At 39.2% G+C, this 19,461-nt stretch overlaps 1 protein-coding gene across 1 annotated transcript; it reads right to left on the bottom strand.

The window, feature by feature from the left end:
* Window positions 1-1,877: 1,877 nt before the first annotated feature.
* cabp2a (calcium binding protein 2a) lies at window positions 1,878-17,712 on the bottom strand. Its single transcript, XM_056409434.1, has 7 exons — window positions 17,641-17,712; window positions 15,928-16,110; window positions 5,755-5,785; window positions 4,217-4,351; window positions 4,003-4,112; window positions 3,778-3,925; window positions 1,878-2,948 (listed from the first exon to the last, which is right to left on the bottom strand). Exons 1-7 carry the CDS (start codon window positions 17,698-17,700, stop codon window positions 2,923-2,925), a joined length of 693 nt encoding a protein of 230 aa, XP_056265409.1. The 5' UTR covers window positions 17,701-17,712; the 3' UTR covers window positions 1,878-2,922.
* Between the last annotated feature and the right edge of the window lie 1,749 nt (window positions 17,713-19,461).

The raw sequence follows: 19,461 nt of genomic DNA, 5'->3' as shown, positions 1-19,461 counted from the left end.
AATATCATTAAATCTGCGATGTCGTACAGTTTGGTGCAATTGACGACTCATTTGTTTTCTCGAGATCATTCATAATTTGTTTCCACGTGACAGTCACTATAAATACACACTTTTAATACATTGCCAGACCTGTTTTCAGTGTCATGATTCAGTCTTCATCATGTCTGGTTATTAGACTAACTGAGTGTAGAAGTAACACGAAGTGGAGAGTTATTGTGCTCTTATATTTGCCAGCAGTGCCCCCTAGTGGTGAGATGCAATAACCTGTCAGTGAAGCCCGAGAGCATCAGAGATGGAGCTCCTTGGAAGGTTTTTCTTCTTCATATTTCATATGTTCCCATCACTGCATAATAACATTTAAATGACATGCTCTCTTGCGGCGGTGATAAATAAATTACGTTTTAAGATGTAAGAAAGTTAATAAGGATTTCGTTTCCATAAAGAAATGTTGGATTATTACACGATGACACGTTATGAAACGATGGAAACAAAACACCTGAAGTGAAGCCTTCCTACCAACCACGGCTCCCCCTCCCTCCCCCCCCAACCTCTGTAGTTTCTTCTTCTTCTGTGGTAGTTTGCAGCTTACCTTTAATATTACTGAAGTCTACAAATCTGTTCTGAGACTGCAGCGACCGTCGACATCCTCTCATTGTGAAATTGTATCAGAAAACAAGAAAGCCGCTTTGTTAGATAGACACGTTAAACATGTTAATTTGTTTTACATTATAGGTTTTGTAAAGCAGATTAGTGAACTAAACTTAATACTTTTGAGTGGATTTAACTCATCGGAGGTGCTGACAAGCTCACACTAAACACCGTGAAAGAGATTAATCACAATAGAGATTAATGACAATAAAGATTATTAACAACGATACATCAGAGAACAAACGTCAAGTCACTTCTTGAGGCATTTCTGACAAATAATTAAAAAATGTCCTGCAAAAATCCCCATGACATGCTAACGGTGTTAGCTTTCTGCCACGAAACAAGAGATCTCACGATGATGCTTGGTCCAAACTTTAGACTCTCCAACCACGCATTCGGAAAGTTAAGTCTAATATTTTTCAGATGCTGAACAAACTACGACAGTCCAACTAATATATGTTATCATCGTAACACGATGTGCACTTTATGCAGACAGTAAGGTTTCCGGCTAGCTTCACATCCTCAACCTCGGTGGAGACGTCAGCGTCTCTCATTTCTCTGCCAGACTTCTGGAGCCGTTCGCATCTCCTGTGAGGAATCAGCGGCTAATTAATTCAAGAATCAGAAGAAATTAGATTGAAGATTCAAGAAAAAAAGATGTGAAAACGAAGGTCATTTTGATTAGCAGCGTACAGGAGGAACAACTCAACATATTTTTGAAAATTAAACTAAGTTTAGACAACTAATGTGAGCCAGTAGAAAAAGACGGATGCATAGACGAATATGATAGAAAAAGATATGTGTCAAATCTGGCTGATAAAGCTCGCTGGTGTGAGATGATGGATGATGAGGGTAGTGATACATGTGAAAAGAGTTTGTGGATGAATGGTAAAAGAATGACCAAATTCAAAGACAAAGAAGGAAAACATCTTGGAAGTGCGTTTTCAAGGCTGAAAAAAGTGCCGGAGATGGAAAACTGAGGACTACAGTTAGTATTTTAAATTAAAAGAAGAAGAAAAATACTTTGATTGAAACAAGCAAAGATTTGAGATGACAGATGCAATGTTCTACGGTTCCTTTACCTCAGCAGTGTAACTCATATTTCCTCAAAAAGAGTCGGAAAACAGGAAATAATGAATTTTCAGGAAAACAAAGTTGAAATGTAATCACTAAAAAGCAATTGAGTTACATTTTAGGGAGCAAATAATACAGGAAATATATTTGGTCAATAAAAACAAGTTTATTATCAATCTGAGTCACTTTTTTGTCTATCTACAATGCATTGTTTTATTAAAGATCTGACCTTACAAAGACTGTCCAAATAAAACATAAATTATATATATATGATTGCAAAAAAATAATCATGTACTTTAAGAGACTCTTTCGATTTATTTCCACCAAGGAAAACATCACATCATTTGTATCTATGTGTAGCAGACACCAAAAATCCATATGTATATATGTATATATATATGTATATATATGAATATACATATATATACACTTTTACTAACTACCCTACAATAATGTCACACAATCACATTTCTAATGGTTGAATTAAAGTTAGAATTTAAGATGTTGCTTTGAACAAATCCTCATTTTAATTAAGAGTTATTAATTAGTTAAAATAATAATAAATAATGTAAGAAACTGTATTTATTTAACGGGTCAGCTCACATAAAATACAATGACTCTCAGAAAAATCTCAAAGGGGCCGCACAACGCCTACATTTAGTGTTAGAGTTAATCCCATCCCTAACACACACACACACTCACACACACACACACACACACTGACTTGAACTCGCATACCCGTGAGGACTTGACAAGGAGGTGTCACGTGGGGACACAATTTACACACACACACACACACACACATACACTGACTTGAACTTGGTGACCCGTGAGGACTTGACAAGGAGGTGTCACGTGGGGACACAATTTACACACACACACACGCACACACACATACACTGACTTGAACTTGGTGACACGTGAGGACTTGACAAGGAGGTGTCATGTGGGGACACAATTTATACACACACACACACACACACACACACACACACACTATCCCGTTGCTTGAGTCTTTGCTCTATAATCTCTCGTCACATGTTAAATACATTCACACAAGGGTGACACATTAAAAAGGGAATTCTCTTATACTTGAGAAATGAAAGTGACAGAAAACAATAAAACTACAAACACCAATACGTCTTTGTAAGAAGAAATAACAAGAACATTAACGGTGTTGTGTTGAGGTTTGGTGATGAATCAGCGAGACATCATTCGCACAAACTCTGTGGGAAGAAATTATTTGTTAATAATAATAATAATGCATTAAATGTATAAAGAGCTTTTTGAAGCACTTTGCATCACTTAATTAAAACATCCTAGAAGCTATACAATAGAAATAACTACACATACAACAAAAAACAATAGATAAAAACAATAAGCACACTATCACACATTAAAAGCAGTTCTAAACAGGTGGGTTTTGATCTGTGAAAAAATATCAGCGTCCGTCACCATTAACAAGGTTCATATGGTCATGGAAAACCTGGAAAAGTTATGGAATTTTAAAATTGTTTATTTCCAGGCCTGGAAAAGTCGTGGGGAAAAAAATCGCTCAAAGTTTTGAAAAAGTCATTAATATTTGTTATATTCATGTGTGCATTTTACGCTGAGTTTTAAATAATTAATATGCTTTTTAAAAGAAAGACGCTAGAAATATAAATCCGGCATACGCTCTTTCACACTCGCACATTTTCCACGCTGCAAGTGAACGCACCTTAAGTGAAAAGACATACATGTTTATTCTTTTAATCAAACTATTGTCTCTCATTAATTTGAGACATTTAAGGTTATATACTGTATACTTAGGAATCCTCATTGTTAGTTTAATACTAAATGTGCTTATTTGTTCCGTGTAAGCACCGAGATTTCCCAAAAATGTTGGTAATGGAAACTTGGTTTAAAGTCCTGGAGATCCATTACTCAACGTGTGTATGAACCCTGTATTAAGTGTATTCTTTCTTCCAACATCTTCTTTTTCTTTACCGTATCCTGAACATCCACCCAATAACCTATACATTATTTCTTAATTTGTTCCTAGTGTCAACCCCTCACCTTCAAAGTCCACCTCTCCATCCCCGTTGAGGTCCACGTCTCGCAGGATCTCGTCTATCTCGCGGTGTTTCAGCTGCTCCCCCATCAGCTTCTTCATGGCTTCCCTCAGCTCCCCGAGGCTGATCTGACCGTCGCCGTCGGAGTCAAACTGGGATAAAAATGGAAAAAATCAAATGACTTTGAGAAAGCGGGGTGTGGGGCGTGGTCAAATCACCCTGCCCGTACCTCTTTGAAGGCATCCCTCAGCTCCTTGACTCCGATCATGTCGGCGGTCTCGGCGAGCATCTTGGGACCCATCAACTCAACAAAGTCCTCAAAGTCCACTCTGCCGCCACCTGAAACGGGGACAACACGAGACTGTTAACTGGTCTTTGTTGTCGTCCGTAGGCCTACCCAGGTGACCATAATCAATACGGTTAATGATCACATGGTCACTCACAGATCTGCTGGCTGAGTTCGATCAGCTCCATCTCCGTCGGCATGTATCCCATCGTCCTCATGCACTCGCCCAGGTCCTTACAGCTGATGAAGCCGTCCTTGTCCTTGTCGAACTCCCTGAACGCCTCACGCAGCTCTGCATGGGGAGACGTGTGAAGAGCAGTAAATACACTACCGTTCAAAAGTTTGGGGTCATCCAGACAATTTCGTGTCTTCCATGAAAACTCACTTTTATTTATCAAATGAATTGAAAATTGAATAGAAAATATAGTCAAGACATTGACAAGGTTAGAAATAATGATGAATATTTGAAGTATTAATTTTGTTCTTCAAACATCAAGCTCAAAGGAAGGCCAGTTGTATAGCTTATATCACCAGCATAACTGTTTTCAGCTGTGCTAACATAATTGCACAAGGGTTTTCTAATCAGACATTAGTCTTCTAAGGCGATTAGCAAACACAATGTACCATTAGAACACTCGAGTGATAGTTGATGGAAATGGGCCTCTATACACCTATGGAGATATTTCATTAGAAACCAGACGTTTCACCTAGAATAGACATTTACCACATTAACAATGTATAGAGTGTATTTTTGATTAATGTTATCTTTATTGAAAAAACAGTGCTTTTCTTTGAAAAATAAAGACATTTCTAAGTGACCCCAAACTTTTGAACGGTAGTGTACGTGGAAGAAATAGTGTATAAAAAGTCTATACTCTGTAATTCTTATGTAAAAATGCGTGTGTATAGAAACTTTACATGAGTGTCTCTTCTTTCTAATTATATTTATATTATTCCAGATTCATGAGTCCATATAGCAACAAACACAAATACAACAACTATATATATATATATATGTATATATATATATATGTATATGCAATACAAGGTCATAGGTACAACCACTGCAGTTAAAAAGTCACTCCTGGTTAAAAAACATACAAATACTTGTTCCAATGTCTTCAGAAAAAAATACCTCATATCACTGTGTGTTGGCTTTTATAAATTGCATTTTCTGAGTCATTTAATCAATATTTGACAATATCTGACAACCCCGAAAATAATAATATATGTTATTAATGCCGAGTGTGAAAGTGTGAACCAGACCTGAGAAATATGGGCTTAAATTAAATTATCTATATTATATTTTGTCTTTAAATACTAATAATAAAATATAATACACAAAATGTGGTAACAAATAAAATAATGTAAAAAATAATACTAATCCTAAACTTTGATATAACACATTTCAATAAAGTAAATCTCTACTGGTTTACATGCCAACATTCAATTGGCAGGCCAACTCGCGACATTTGAACTCTACGTTTGACCTTTACGTTTGACCTCTACGTTTGACCTCTACGTTTGACCTCTACGTTTGACCTCTACACTCAGGCACACTTTTTTCAAAAGTCAAACAGAAGTTTGAGGGTTTGAAAGGTAGAAGAAGTTGGTTCAGGAAAAAGAAAAGTGATTGATGACGACGGAGTGAGAGAAGGATTGAGGAATTTTGTATTTTAATATCTCCGTACCTACCTTCCATTTCCTCTGGTCGTAGAGTTCTGTCCTGCGGTGGTGCAGACATGAAACAGGAAACACAGAAAGTCAGGTAAAAACACACACTTTTAATCTCACTTCCTGTTTCTCACACACACACACACACACACACACATACACACACACACACACACACATATGCAGCTGGCTTCAGCTTCTCTACTTCCTTTGCTCGTCCGAAGCATTTTTTTGTTCCATGTTCAATCGCACGAGAGGACATCCTACTGCTGGATTATTTGGGGTTTTCAGATCCGAGTGACCCAAATAACCTTTTTAGTAGTTAATCTGCTACACGAGCTTGTGTCCAATCTCTGGTGGAGAAGCTTTTGGTTTGATATTCATATGAAATAATTCAAAATGCATCATGAAAAAACACAGAAATGAGATGCACACACGTCTGTTTGCACACGCACAACAAAGATGATGCACTTTTATAATAGACGTATAACCTAAACATGTTTTTAGGAGCACCTTTAGTTACAGCCACACACACACACACACACACACACACAGTTTATTTTGAATTGGTTTAGCATATGGGGTCGGATCACTCTCAATAATTGCAAATAAAAACAAAAAGATTCACAAATGGGCACAGAAAAATTCACAAATAAATTCAATTTACAAATGCACACAGAAAAAAAAAAGGTCTCGCACATGCAACAAAGCCGATGAAAATATCCCTTTCATAATAGAGTTAGAACCTAACCATATTTTTTTCGAAATGAGTTTATACAGTCGCACCTTTAGCTTCACAGTTTATTTTGAATTGGCTTCAGATTGTGGGACAAAAAGGTGACGCCAGGATGGAATAACACCGGCCTGGATTAGAGGATGCCAGGGGGTGGAACAGTGGCAGAGAGATTACAGATGTAAATTGTATTACAAATCACAACAGCTTAAAAGGTTTTTCTTTTTTGTTTTCATCTGCATCTGCGCTGCTACTCGGGCCCGGACTCGATTAAAGGACTTTAACACACCTGCACGGGATGAACACAACACACGCACAATTAGATTGTTTCGCTAACTATGAGGCGGAGCTAAATTCAAAGTATATGCACATGTGTTCCTTGTTGTTCCCGTGCTTTTTCATTTCCAAGCTATACTAATACCACGAGTTCTGGAAAAAACGCCTGAAATATTACATTTTTAGAACAAAACTTATTGTGGCATCCAGTAAATCCAGTAAAATCCAGTAAAATCTGCTAAAATCCAGTAAATGATTGTGTGCTCTAAATTCTTATTGCTTTTATCTATTGTTACCTTCGCATTGAAAATGCGGAAGGTAATGTTTTGATCGCCGTGTATTTATTTATTTATTTGTATGCGTGTTATTCGCATAAGTAAAAAAGTATTTAACCGAATCGCATGAAATTTGATGGGATGATTTGTTATTATCCGGGGACCATTTGATTAGATTTTGAGATCAATTGGGTCAAAGGTCAAGGTCAAGGTCATGAAAAAGGTCAAAATCTTCTTGAATCGCATGAAATTTGGTGGGATGATTGGTTATTATCCGGGGACCATTTGATTAGATTTTGGGATCGATCGGGTCAAAGGTCATGGTCAAGGTCATGAAAAGGTCAACATCTTCTTTTTACCATAGCGCGGTCAATTTATATCCAATTGGCATGCAACTAATGCCAAAATGTTCATAATTCAATGCCCAATCTTGTGATATGCGAAGGTATGCGCTCTACCGAGTGCCCGTTCTAGTTTTTATTGTTATTGTAGTTCTTTTATTGTAAAGCTTCTAGGATGTTTCGATTATGTGATGTAAAAGTGTCTTTGAATGCTTCGAAAATTGCTATGCAAATTACATTATGCATAATAATAATGAAACCTAAAAATAAAGTAAAAATTAATCATGCATCTGGCCAAGAAGGGCCATAAGGAAACACAAAAATAAAAAAGTTAAAGCAGGAAAATAAATATAAAAAATTTGGATTGGATTCAATTGTCATTGCACAGAGTTAAAGGTACACATGCAACACAATGTGTTCTCTGCATTTAACCCCTCCTTAGTCATTAAGGAGCAGTGGGCTGCAGTGATGCGCCCGGGAAGCAACTGGGGGTTCAGTGCCTTGCTCAAGGACACTTCAACTTGCAACAAGTGGGGAGAGCGGGGATCGAACCGACGACCTCGGGGTTGCAGGACGACCCCCTGACCCCCTGACCCCACTGAGATACAGCCGCTAAAATCAAAACAACCATGCAACACTTCACCGACGTTGATCCTGAAGATAGTTCACGTGCACATAAACTCGTGTGCACGTAAATGTTGCTCGTATGGTGGAGTATGAGATTACCATGTGGTGGTGGGGGGGGGGGGGGATGTGATGAAATCACGCTGCACTGAGGCCACAACCAGGGTTTTTCCTGGGTCAAAATGGGTCTTCGGTGCTCCCAAATAAAATTGTTGGCGCGCTGCGTGCGCACGGTCTGTGTCGCTCTGTCCATTCAGCACCTCACAGTTGCGTATTGATCAGACAAGAAGACACGCTTATCAACTCAATTACTATTTATCAAAACAGAACGAGGGTTCGGCTGTAGCCTACTTGAAACATACTATTGAGAACATATTCGCTGACATGCACGTGATGAACACATTTTTTTATTTTATTTTTCCATCGCAGACTTTTTTTTGCCTTAAGGCTCGATCACACCAGACGCGACTATAAAATGTAGCCGCACCAAAAACGCCTTGGCAAAAATGTGCCGGGCAAAACAGCGCTGTGCGCCTGTGGAGCGGACCTGCGTGCGGAACCAACCATTGATTTTGGGTTCAATATATTTTAAAAAAAGAAAGGAAAGAGTACGGCGAACACCACCATCTACTCCGTGAGTCGTGTCTCGATGGCGAGGCTTTCAGTTGCACTTCCGACCGAGCGGGAGTCAGTTTGAGTCGTGTCTAGATTTAGGATTATAAAGATCTTCGGAATTAAATCCCGCTATTATAACATAGAATATGAGGTTCTCCTCGGGAAAACAGGAAGGAAAGCCCGCCTCCTGCCTGATCCGATTGGCTGCCTTGGCCGAGTGTGACGTTGATGAGCGGTGCTCCTCCGCGCCTCGCGCTTAAAGTTGAGAATATTTCAACTTTTAACCGCGCCTGAAAAACGCAAGAAACCCGCGCCGCGTGGCATTTAAAAGGCGCGTCTGAAAGTCGCGTCGTACCAGAGGTAATCAATGGTTTTGCGGGCGACGCGTTTTTGAGAGGCGCGTCTGGTGTGATCGAGCCCTTAGGCGTTCGGGAAAACGGCTTAGGCGCGCGCCCAAATTTTCTCTATGCAGGAAAAACCCTGACTACTATACGTTCAATGGATGGATAAAGAGATTTCTGAGAGAATTTTGGCTTTCATAATTCTGTGTGTGTGTGTGTGTGTGTCATACATACAAGCTGGCTCTGGGAGAAGCCCTGTCTGAGGAAGATACAAGCGGGCCCCAATAAGTTGTGCAGCATGGTGCAGTTTTCCACCAGAGCGTACAGGGGCCCGTCAAAGTCGTTCCCCCCCTCTTCCTCATCATCCGAGTCCACCTCGCCGGCGGCGCCGCTTCTTCGTTCTACGGGCAACTTAAGGAGGAGAGGAACGCCACGAAGTTATGACCCGGATATCAAATCACAACTTCTTTGTTTTTATTTGATGAGGAGGAGTCAGGGCACATTAAAAAACACATTTCTGTTAATGTGAGTTATTATTAGCTAAGAGGCTATTTTTTTCATCCTTAGAGGCAGATTGTCATAAAATAAACTTAAAAACATAAGATTACATCTACAATGTTTCTACCATATTTACGCTTTCCAAAAAGTGCACAAACAATTATTATAATGAGAATAGTCCTCTCAGACGTTATTAACTTCCAATTATATTCCAATTAAACTGGCAGATTCACACCTACATGTGTATTTGTTATGATGCAATTAAAATGCAATTAGTTATATTAAAATATAGATTTATTATAAGCTTTGATTTTGTCAGATGTACATTTTAAGCATTATCTTTTATATATCTATTATTTCAAAGTCTTTGATGAATCGATTTTAGGATTTAAATAAATCTTACCTTCTTCCTTTTCCTGTTCTTTTTAGAAGCCTTGTTTATGTTCCCCATCTCCCCGCCCTCTACCCCTCCTCCTCCTGTCGCCCCAAGACTTCTCCCCTTCCTCTTCCTCTTTCTCTCATAAAGGTCGAAAATCCATATTTAATCCAGAGCATTCCACGGGGGCAACGTCGGCAGATTTTCTTCCTCTAAAAAAAGTGAAAAAGGATCCGAGTGAGTGCTCCTGCTAAGAATCCAAGGTCAGAAAACAAGTCAAGTGAGAGGCGAGGTGTCGTAGGCGTGTGCTGTTTTTGCATGAGATCCTAAACTCCTCGGGGTTGCTGGAGGCCGTCATGATGAGCTTTGAGAGACGTGTGTGTGTGTGTGTGTGTGTGATAATATGGAATAGCAGCAAAAAGGGTGCTGCAGAGGGACGGGTGGGGGTTGGAGAGAGCCGGGTGTCACATCAGGGGCTGAAACAACCTCCTGATGCACAGATATTGGCTCTGATTTCATGACATGTTCTCTCTCTCTCTCTCTCTCTCTCTCTCTCTCTCTCTCTCTCTCTCTCTCTCTGTCTCTCTCTCTCTCTCTCTGTCTGTCTCTCTCTCTGCCTCTCATACTTCCCACCCCCCCACCCATGTATCTGTCGGTCCCTCTCGATCATGGGTGATCCCTTGAATTTGGACCAATTTAACTTAATCCATCCCACCCACCGCCCTCTCTCCCAAACATCGTGCTTGTGGTCTCAAAACGATGAGTCTGGCAGAAGGTGTGTCTGTGTGTGTGTGGGGGGGGGGGGGGGGGGATAATAGAGTTATGGATGGAGAGTTGGCTGCCTATTTAATCCCCCGGCATTTTAGATTAGAGGGAATTAGGTTTTTTTAAACAGATCAATGTACTTCCGATTCTGTTCAGCAACATGGAAACAAACAAGAGAGAGAACACACCTGTGTACTTTGAGATATGCCTCAAATTTAAGGCGGGGACCATTAGCTATAGCTAGCCGCCCCCCCCCCCCCCCTCCCCCGTCAACAACTCTTCTCGGAGCTCTTGCCTGTCTTGAGAGCCCTGTAAATGTATAGATGTGATTAATCATGATTAATCCACAGAAACCTGTGATTAACCTGATTAAAAATGTTAATCGTTTCACAGCCCTAATATATATATATATAAATACATTTTTTAAATAAATGTATTACATTTAAATGAATGGAATGTGTATACATAAATAAATATATATATATATATATATGTATTTAAATTGAATATATGTATTATATATGTATATTTTAATATAAATGGAATGAATGTATTTCATTTAAATTAAAGGACTGGTAATATATATATGCAAGTACCGGTGCATTTACCATTTACTATCAACTCAACTGGGGATATGTCCTTCACACACTAATTACTTGTATTTCATCTTTTGCAGGATTCAGACATTTATCCATGAGCCACTTTTCTGATACTGTACACTTCCGATGTTTCACCAACCGGGGGCAGCACAGCTCAGTTTACTGTCACAGCGACCTGGTGCTCGGCTGTCTGCCCCACCACCACCACCAGGGAGTAGCACCCTGCCCTGCTATTGGGAAAATCCACTATCCACTGGAGCAGGGGTGGCCAACCAGTCAGAGACTAAGAGCCACATTTTTTACTGTGTCACCGCAAAGAGCCACATCATACACATATGTGTGCGCGCGCACACACACACCTCTGATCAGCCAGATTTGTTGTAAATGTCACACACCAACATGATAATGACAGAAATGGACTCCTACAGTACTAAGACAACAGGTCTGTCATGTTCAACAATGAACATTGTGTACACTGTCTCACACACACACACACACACAAACACACATTATCTCAGTTCAACCAAGTCCACAAACAAAAATAGAATAATTTACAATGGCGTTTCTCTTTTACTATGCATGTTGCTTAGTGGGACTTATGGGATTCCTTGCCTTGAACAATCCTCTTCAAATCTGGCTTAATTCCGTTGTTGCCACTCGAAGCAATTCCTTCACATGGTGTCAATCAGAACAGGTGTCCGAAAATCGAACGGTGCACTTGCGCCATGAATGCCGCATTATGGGGGGCTGGAGTAATCAAACGCCCACCAATAAACCACTTTAGCCGAAGAGTGTTCGACATTCGGATGCGGTTCTCCCGCAACGCTGCTCTTACACCGTGTCCGCTGAATTGAGGGCGGCTGGAGAAAGCGTCACCGTAAACTACTTTAGCCATAGTGCGGGACATCCAGCTGCCCATAATGCGGCGTTCATGGCGTAAGTGCAGTGTTTGATTTTCGGACACTTTCATTCGCGTAACCCACCGTAGAACGGCCCGCTCGACATTCGGATGTGGTCTTTTTGCGTTTGGCCCACGAGTTTGAGACCCGTGCCCTACTGGGAAACTTTGCGTTTTTTTCATCTCACGCATGCGCGTTTGACGAAAAATACCGTATTGAACTCAAGCGAAGCGAACACGCACATACAAAAAAACACAAACTTAGATATGAACGTAAGAGCCGCATGACACCAGGCAAAGAGCCGCATGCTGCTCGCGAGCCGCGGGTTGGCCACCCCTGCACTGGAGGTACAGGACAATGTGCGTATGTATATACAGTATATGTCAGCATTGAGCAGTGAGGAGTGAGATGTTGCGCAATCAGCTGACTCTCAAGCAGCTTCACAGATGTGCCTCTCCAGCTGCAGTGTGACCTCTCTTATTCTGGGTGAAATACAACAAATAAATACACTGAACATCTATTAAATAGAGTGGACAGTGATTGATGAGATGATTTGAAACAAAAAGGATTTGGATCCACACTGTCTGGGTTATATAATAGTACGAGCCTTAGCCCACACTGATCCAGCTGGGCAGCCACCAGATTAGGAATGGAAGCCTCGGTGCTTTTTCCCCTCTTTTTTTCCTGCATTGTTTCTCCATTATTTACAGCCATGCATGGAAAAGCTTCTGATTAATTTAATCGGAGTCTTTTTTCCCTCACAAATAACAAAGGGAAACATAAAAATAAGTAAAGAAGTAGGCGCGTGCATTTAAAGCAGATACACGTGGAAAGTTAAAAGCAAAATATAATTTGTTGGTCTTGAAATAATAATACAGAAGCACCTAAATCAATGAATACAGAGCTTTTGAGCAAAAAAACTAACAAACAGAATTTGTAATTCATGCCTCGACAACAGTAAGTACACTAGATGCCTGACAGACAAGGGAGGGGGCATAACACCCACAGACAGCGTGATGGACAAACTCCAACGTCACGATATCAGCTGAGATACAGTGCCATGTTTTTTTTGCATGTTGACACAAAAACACACACATTTATTTATTTATTGCCCTGATTATATATATATATATATATATATTAGGGCTGTGAAACGATTACAAATTTTAATCAGGTTAATCACAGGTTTCTGTGGATTAATCATGATTAATCACATATTACCGATATTATCGGTATATTTTTGTGAGAACATAAAGATTAAAGGGGGGGGGGGGGAGTGCAAGTGACTTTTTTTCGTCCCGATGTGTGCGCACACGCCGGCATCCGAGCTCTGCGGCGCGCGAGACGGAGATCGGAGTCGTGTTAACGCGACACGTAGAGACAGAATGACATGCTGCTGGAGAGACGACCAACAACAGACGGATTGGAAGCTCATTCATGCGTTATAAAAAAATAACTAATTAATCCTGTAATTTAATCATAATGCATTAACGCGTTATTTTTCACAGTACTAATATATATATTTATATATAATAATAAAAAAATAATAAAAAAATATATATATAATTTGTTAATATATATATAAATACAATATATATAATTTTATATATATAAATATATAAATTAATAAATAATAAATAAACAAATATATATACATATATATATAATTTGTTAATATATATATGAATGAAATATATAATTTTATATTTATATATATAAATATATGAATAAATAAATAAAAAATAAACAAAATATATATACATATATATATACTGTATATATATAAATATAATATATATGTACATATATATATATATATATATATATTAATGTTCACATGTTAAAGCTGCTTGTCTGATGGTTGTAGAGCCTAAGTTTAGGACTTAAGGTGCAGCAAGAGGGATTTATACACAGTTTGGGTTCTGTTATTGTTTAGGGATCTGCAACTCATTTTCTTTTTTGTCATGATTGTAAATAAATATCAAATTGCGTTTCAAGGCAGTTAATGTATCTTTGCATCTGTCAAAGTTATAGAACTGTTTAATAAAAATGGGTTGGATACCATTACAACACCAGATAAAAGGGACTAAATAAGAGGCACCGACTTTTTATTTGATTACTTATTCTACTGGAGGCACCGACAGTTAATTCAGTTTCATTAATACCAGAGTAACGGTTGTAGGAACCATAAGATAAACTTAAAATCTGTACCCAGGACCCCGGCCATAGTACTATTACACCGATCAATCCTCATGATCTGGTATTGCTACAGTACATGGGATGTGTGATACACTAAGATCAGTTGAAATGAGGCCTACACACACACACACACACACACACACACACACACACACACACACACACACACACACACACACACACACACACACACACACACACACACACACACACACACACACACACACACACACACACACACACGTGTGCAGATACTCTGAGCTGTGCAGACGACATCAGATTGTGGCTGTTAACAAGTCTCCGCCTCAGACGGCATCCGGGTCTTTTCCCAGCGTGACCCCCACGGTGGTGTTCACCATGATCCCAGCGCTTAGGAATCGAATGGTGAAGCCGTGTCGGCGCGGTAAGCCGAGCCTGTTCGACGTCAGGCGTAGGAAGTGCTCATCCCCTCGCTCGGTCTTCACCCGGAGCGTCCGTGCACATCGAACAACGCCGCGCGACCTCGACCGCGCGCTGACCCCACACGGATCAACGCGCTGCGTCTCTGGAAGGAGAGCTGCAGGTCGATCCTTCAGACCACTGGCCGGGTCCAGTCGTCGGAAGGTGTCTCAAAGAACCGTAACACATGGTTCTTTACGGCACCATTTTTGGTTCCACAAAGAACCTTTCAAACCAGCATTCTTTAGAGAACCATTTCCTTAAATAGTTCTTCAAAGAACCTATAAAGGTGCCTCAAAGAACCCTCAACGAATGGTTCTATAAGGCACCATTTCTGGTTCTACAGAGAACCTTTCAAACCAGGGTTCTTTAGAGAACCATTTCCTCAAGTAGTTCTTCAAATAACATCTAAAAGTGTCTTTAAAGAACCTTTAAAACATGGTTCTTTAATTCACCATTTCGGGTTCCACAAAGAACCTTTCAAACCAGGGTTCTTTAGAGAACCATGTCCTTAAAGAGTTCTTCAAATAACCTCTAAAAGTGTCTTAAAGAACCTTAAAAAATGGTTCTTTAAGTCACCATTTCTGGTTCCACAAAGAACCTTTCAAAAAGGGTTCTTTAGAGAACCATGTCCTTAAAGAGTTCTGCAAAGAACCTATAAAGGTGTCTCAAAGAACCTTCAACGAATGGTTCTTTAAGGCACCATTTCTGGTACCACAAAGAACCTTTCAAACCAGGGTTCTTTAGAGAACCATGTCCTTAAAGAGTTCTGCAAAGAACCTATAATGGTGTCTCAAAGAACCTTCAACGAATGGTTCTTTAAGGCACCATTTCTGGCACCACAAAGAACCTTTAAAACCAGGGTTCTTTAAAGAACCATGTCCTTAAAGAGTTCTGCAAAGAACCTATAATGGTGTCTCAAAGAACCTTCAACGAATGGTTCTTTAAGGCACCATTTCTGGTTCCACAAAGAACCTTTCAAAAAGGGTTCTTTAGAGAACCATGTCCTTAAATAATTCTTCAATTCTTCAATTCTTCCAGAGGGAGAACCTATAAATGAAGTACCAGAGCTTTTGTTGGGCAGCATGTTCTCACTTCCTCTCTAAACTCTCTCTCCTCTTCAGAGACTCTGGAGTTTCATTCATTCCGAGTTTCTGAGATCACACATGACATCCACGCCCACGACGCCACACGAGACCCCCTCAGGGTCCTGACCTGTCCGAAGACCGAGTCCACGATGGGCCCCAGCTTCCTCCGGTCTCCCTCCTGCAGCCAGACGGCGCCGGGGTCTCCCACGGGGGAGGACAGGCTCAGGCCCTTGGCCGTGGGCTTGGGATGCCTCTTCATGCTCGCCGAGCTCCATCGCCTCAACGAGTCGATCTTCTTCTTGATGGAGCCCTGGAGAACGGCGGAGGATGGAGAAAAGTTGGAAAGATTCACTCAACGACGAACAACGCCGGGGGAAATGGACCGTGTGCAAGGAAAAGATGAGCAAAGAGCGATTGATGACCCGCTCTTAATTTAATATGTATATTTTTCATTTATTTTTCTCCTATTTTTTTCTCTTCTTTTTCTCTTCTATATTTATATGTATATATATATTTTATTTTCCTCTCCTCCTTTTTGATTTATTTTCTCTCTTCTTTTTTTCTCCTTTTTTTGTGTGTATATATATATTCTTCTCTTTTTAAATATATTTTTCCTCTTCTTTTTTATCCTCTTTTTGTCTTCTATATATATATATATATATATATATATATATATATATATAATCCTTTAAAAAAACATCTCCCCTCTTTTGTTTTCCTCATTTCTCTTCTATATTTTTTATTTATTTTATTCCCCCCCCCCCTATTTTTGTCTTTTTGTAATTTACAATGTTTTTTTCAGTGAAAGTGAAAAAAATCAATAAATAAAAAGTTTAACCCTTGTGTTGCCTTCGGGTCATTTTGACCCGATTCAATATTTAACCCTCCTGTCGCCTTCGTGTCAATTTGACCCGATTCAATGTTTATTGTCGGTGTTCTTTCGGGAATCAACAAACAAACATAAAGTACCTCACACTTAAACTTGGAAAACAATATTAATTCTAATAATTTTCTGGAGATTTTAATAGCTGGGGTCATATTGACCTCAAGGGTAAAATATGTTAGTAAATATAAAGGTAACAGGAGGGTTAAACATTGAATCGGGTCATATTGACCCGAAGGCGACAGGAGGGTGAAACATTGAATCGGGTCAAATTGACCCGAAGGCAACACAAGGGTTAAAAAGAAGAAAAATATATAAAGAGAAAAATCGTCTCACGAGTAGATATTATGAATTAACTCGTATCAAGTAAATATATATATATATACATACATATATATATCTTTAGGATTCTCCTGTTCTTATCCAATACATTTAATATATATATATATATTATAAATCTATATATATAAATATATATATATAGATTTAACTCTTTGCATATATTTATCTATATAAATGCACACTTTGAGATTAAATTCCTAGAAAGTATTGTGTTATACAAAGAGGCTGCAGTTGGATTTACAGCACACACACACACACACACACACACACACACACACACACACACACACACACACACACACACACACACACACACACACACACACAACACACACACACACACACACTCCCACACCTGCTGCAGGAGAACTTGCATCATACAGAAAATTTACCAGTTCAGGAAAAACAATTTAAGTGGTGAGAAGTTTTAAGTTCTTACACAAATAGAATTGCTAAAAAATTATATTCCTCAAAAAAAAAAAAAAAAAGGAAAATATTCGTAGAAACAAATAAAGTAAATCGTGTGTCCCATGCCAGCCGGAACACGACAGTATACCACGTTGAGTTTTTAAGAGCACCATGGCAACACCGCGACCATATTGTGACTTTACTGACCTTCTTCATCAACTTCCCCTCCGACACGTCCAGGGAGGATCTGCTCTGTGCGTCCGTCATCTTCTCTCCTCTCCTCACACTCTTGTCCACTCTTTCCTCTTTCACGGTCTCCAGAGCCTCTGACACTGGTTGATAATAATCTGAGGCGTGTATCTTCTATGGTTGTAGCTCCGCCTCCTATCCCTCCCCCTGTATCTGCATTCATCACTCACTTTATTTCATCCGTCAGCATCCATCCAACCTCTTCTTTTTGGTTTCTCTCCATCACATAGATGCTTGTCCAATCGGAACCAAGGAGAACATTTATTTATGTCTTTTTAAACGTGTGGTGTTCTTTTAATCATGCTAATGTATGTCTTTTTTCCTGCCTTTAAAGAACAACACAATCTATATTTTGTCTTTTGACACTATTTACTGTCCATATGTGACATCTCTAATAATCCCATATTTATTTTCCTCTCTCATCTTCCGCTTCTTCTCAATCCTCTGCTCTTTATAGCGCTACCAGTTGTATATTACATTTACCATATGGTTTATAAAATAATTTCGTAAAAGTATTTCGTAAAATAATTTCGTCAAATCTTTTAGTAAAATCCGCATCACATAAAATAATTTAGTAAAACAAATGTCCAAAAAGAATTTCCTGAAAAAACTTCATAAAAGAATTTTGTAAAATCTTTTTGTAAATTCGCATCACATAAAATTATTTCCTAACAAAATTTCACAAAAGAATTTCGTACAAGAATTTTGAAAAAGAATTTCGGAAAAGAACATCGTAAAATTATTTTGTAAAATCTTTTAGTACATTCCGCAACACATGACATAATTTCATATCATAATTTCGTACAAGAATTTCGAAAAAAGAATTTCATGAAAAAATGTCCTAAAAGAATTCCCTAAAAGAATTTCCTAAATGAATTTCCTGAAAGAACATCGAAAAAAGAATTTCAAGAACACATGAAATAATTTCATATAACAATTTCGGGAAAAAAATTCGTAAGAGAATTTTGGAAAAGAATTTCATGAAAGAATTTCCGAAAAGAACTTCGTAAAAGAATTTTCTAAAATCTTTTAGTAAATTCCGCAACACATGAAATAATTTCGTATAAGAATTTCGTAATAGAATTTCGTAAAAGAATTTCGTAAAAGAATTTCGTAAAATCCACATCACATAAAGGCCGGTCTGTAGAAGTCTGTTTTAAAACGTGATTTAAACAACATGCTGTGAGTCGGGCCGGTTTTTCCGAGATGTTCACCAATTCAATTCAATTCAATTCAGTTTATTTGTATAGCCCAATTTCACAAATTACAAATTTGTCTCGGAGTGCTTTACAATCTGTACACATAGACATCCCTGCCCCAAAACCTCACATCGGACCAGGAAAAACTCCCAAATAACCCTTCAGGGGGAAAAAAAGGGAAGAAACCTGGAGGAGAGCAACAGAGGAGGATCCCTCTCCAGGATGGACAGATGCAATAGATGTCATGTGTACAGAAGGACAGATTTAGAGTTAAAATACATTCAATGAATATGACAGAGTGTATGAATAGTTCATAGTAGGCATATTCCACGATGGAGACCTCCACGATCCATCAGGCAGATGGCGGTGGGGAGGAGGAGTGGGCGGAGTCTCAACAGGACAGTGGCGTAGTCATGAGCAGGAATTCCACGACCCAGACGATCCATCAGGCAGATAGGATCTATGCCGTCTCATAGGGTCCGATGACCCCATGAGACGTAAAGTCAAAAGGACTTCCGGGAGAAAGCAGAGTTAGTAACGTGTGATTGAGAGATGAAAATTCATCCTTAAGGAGAGAAAA

This window comes from Pseudoliparis swirei, chromosome 24, assembly GCF_029220125.1.
Source record: "Pseudoliparis swirei isolate HS2019 ecotype Mariana Trench chromosome 24, NWPU_hadal_v1, whole genome shotgun sequence".
Classification (NCBI taxonomy): Eukaryota; Metazoa; Chordata; class Actinopteri; order Perciformes; family Liparidae; genus Pseudoliparis; species Pseudoliparis swirei.
This window is presented reverse-complemented; position numbering and strand designations above follow the sequence as displayed.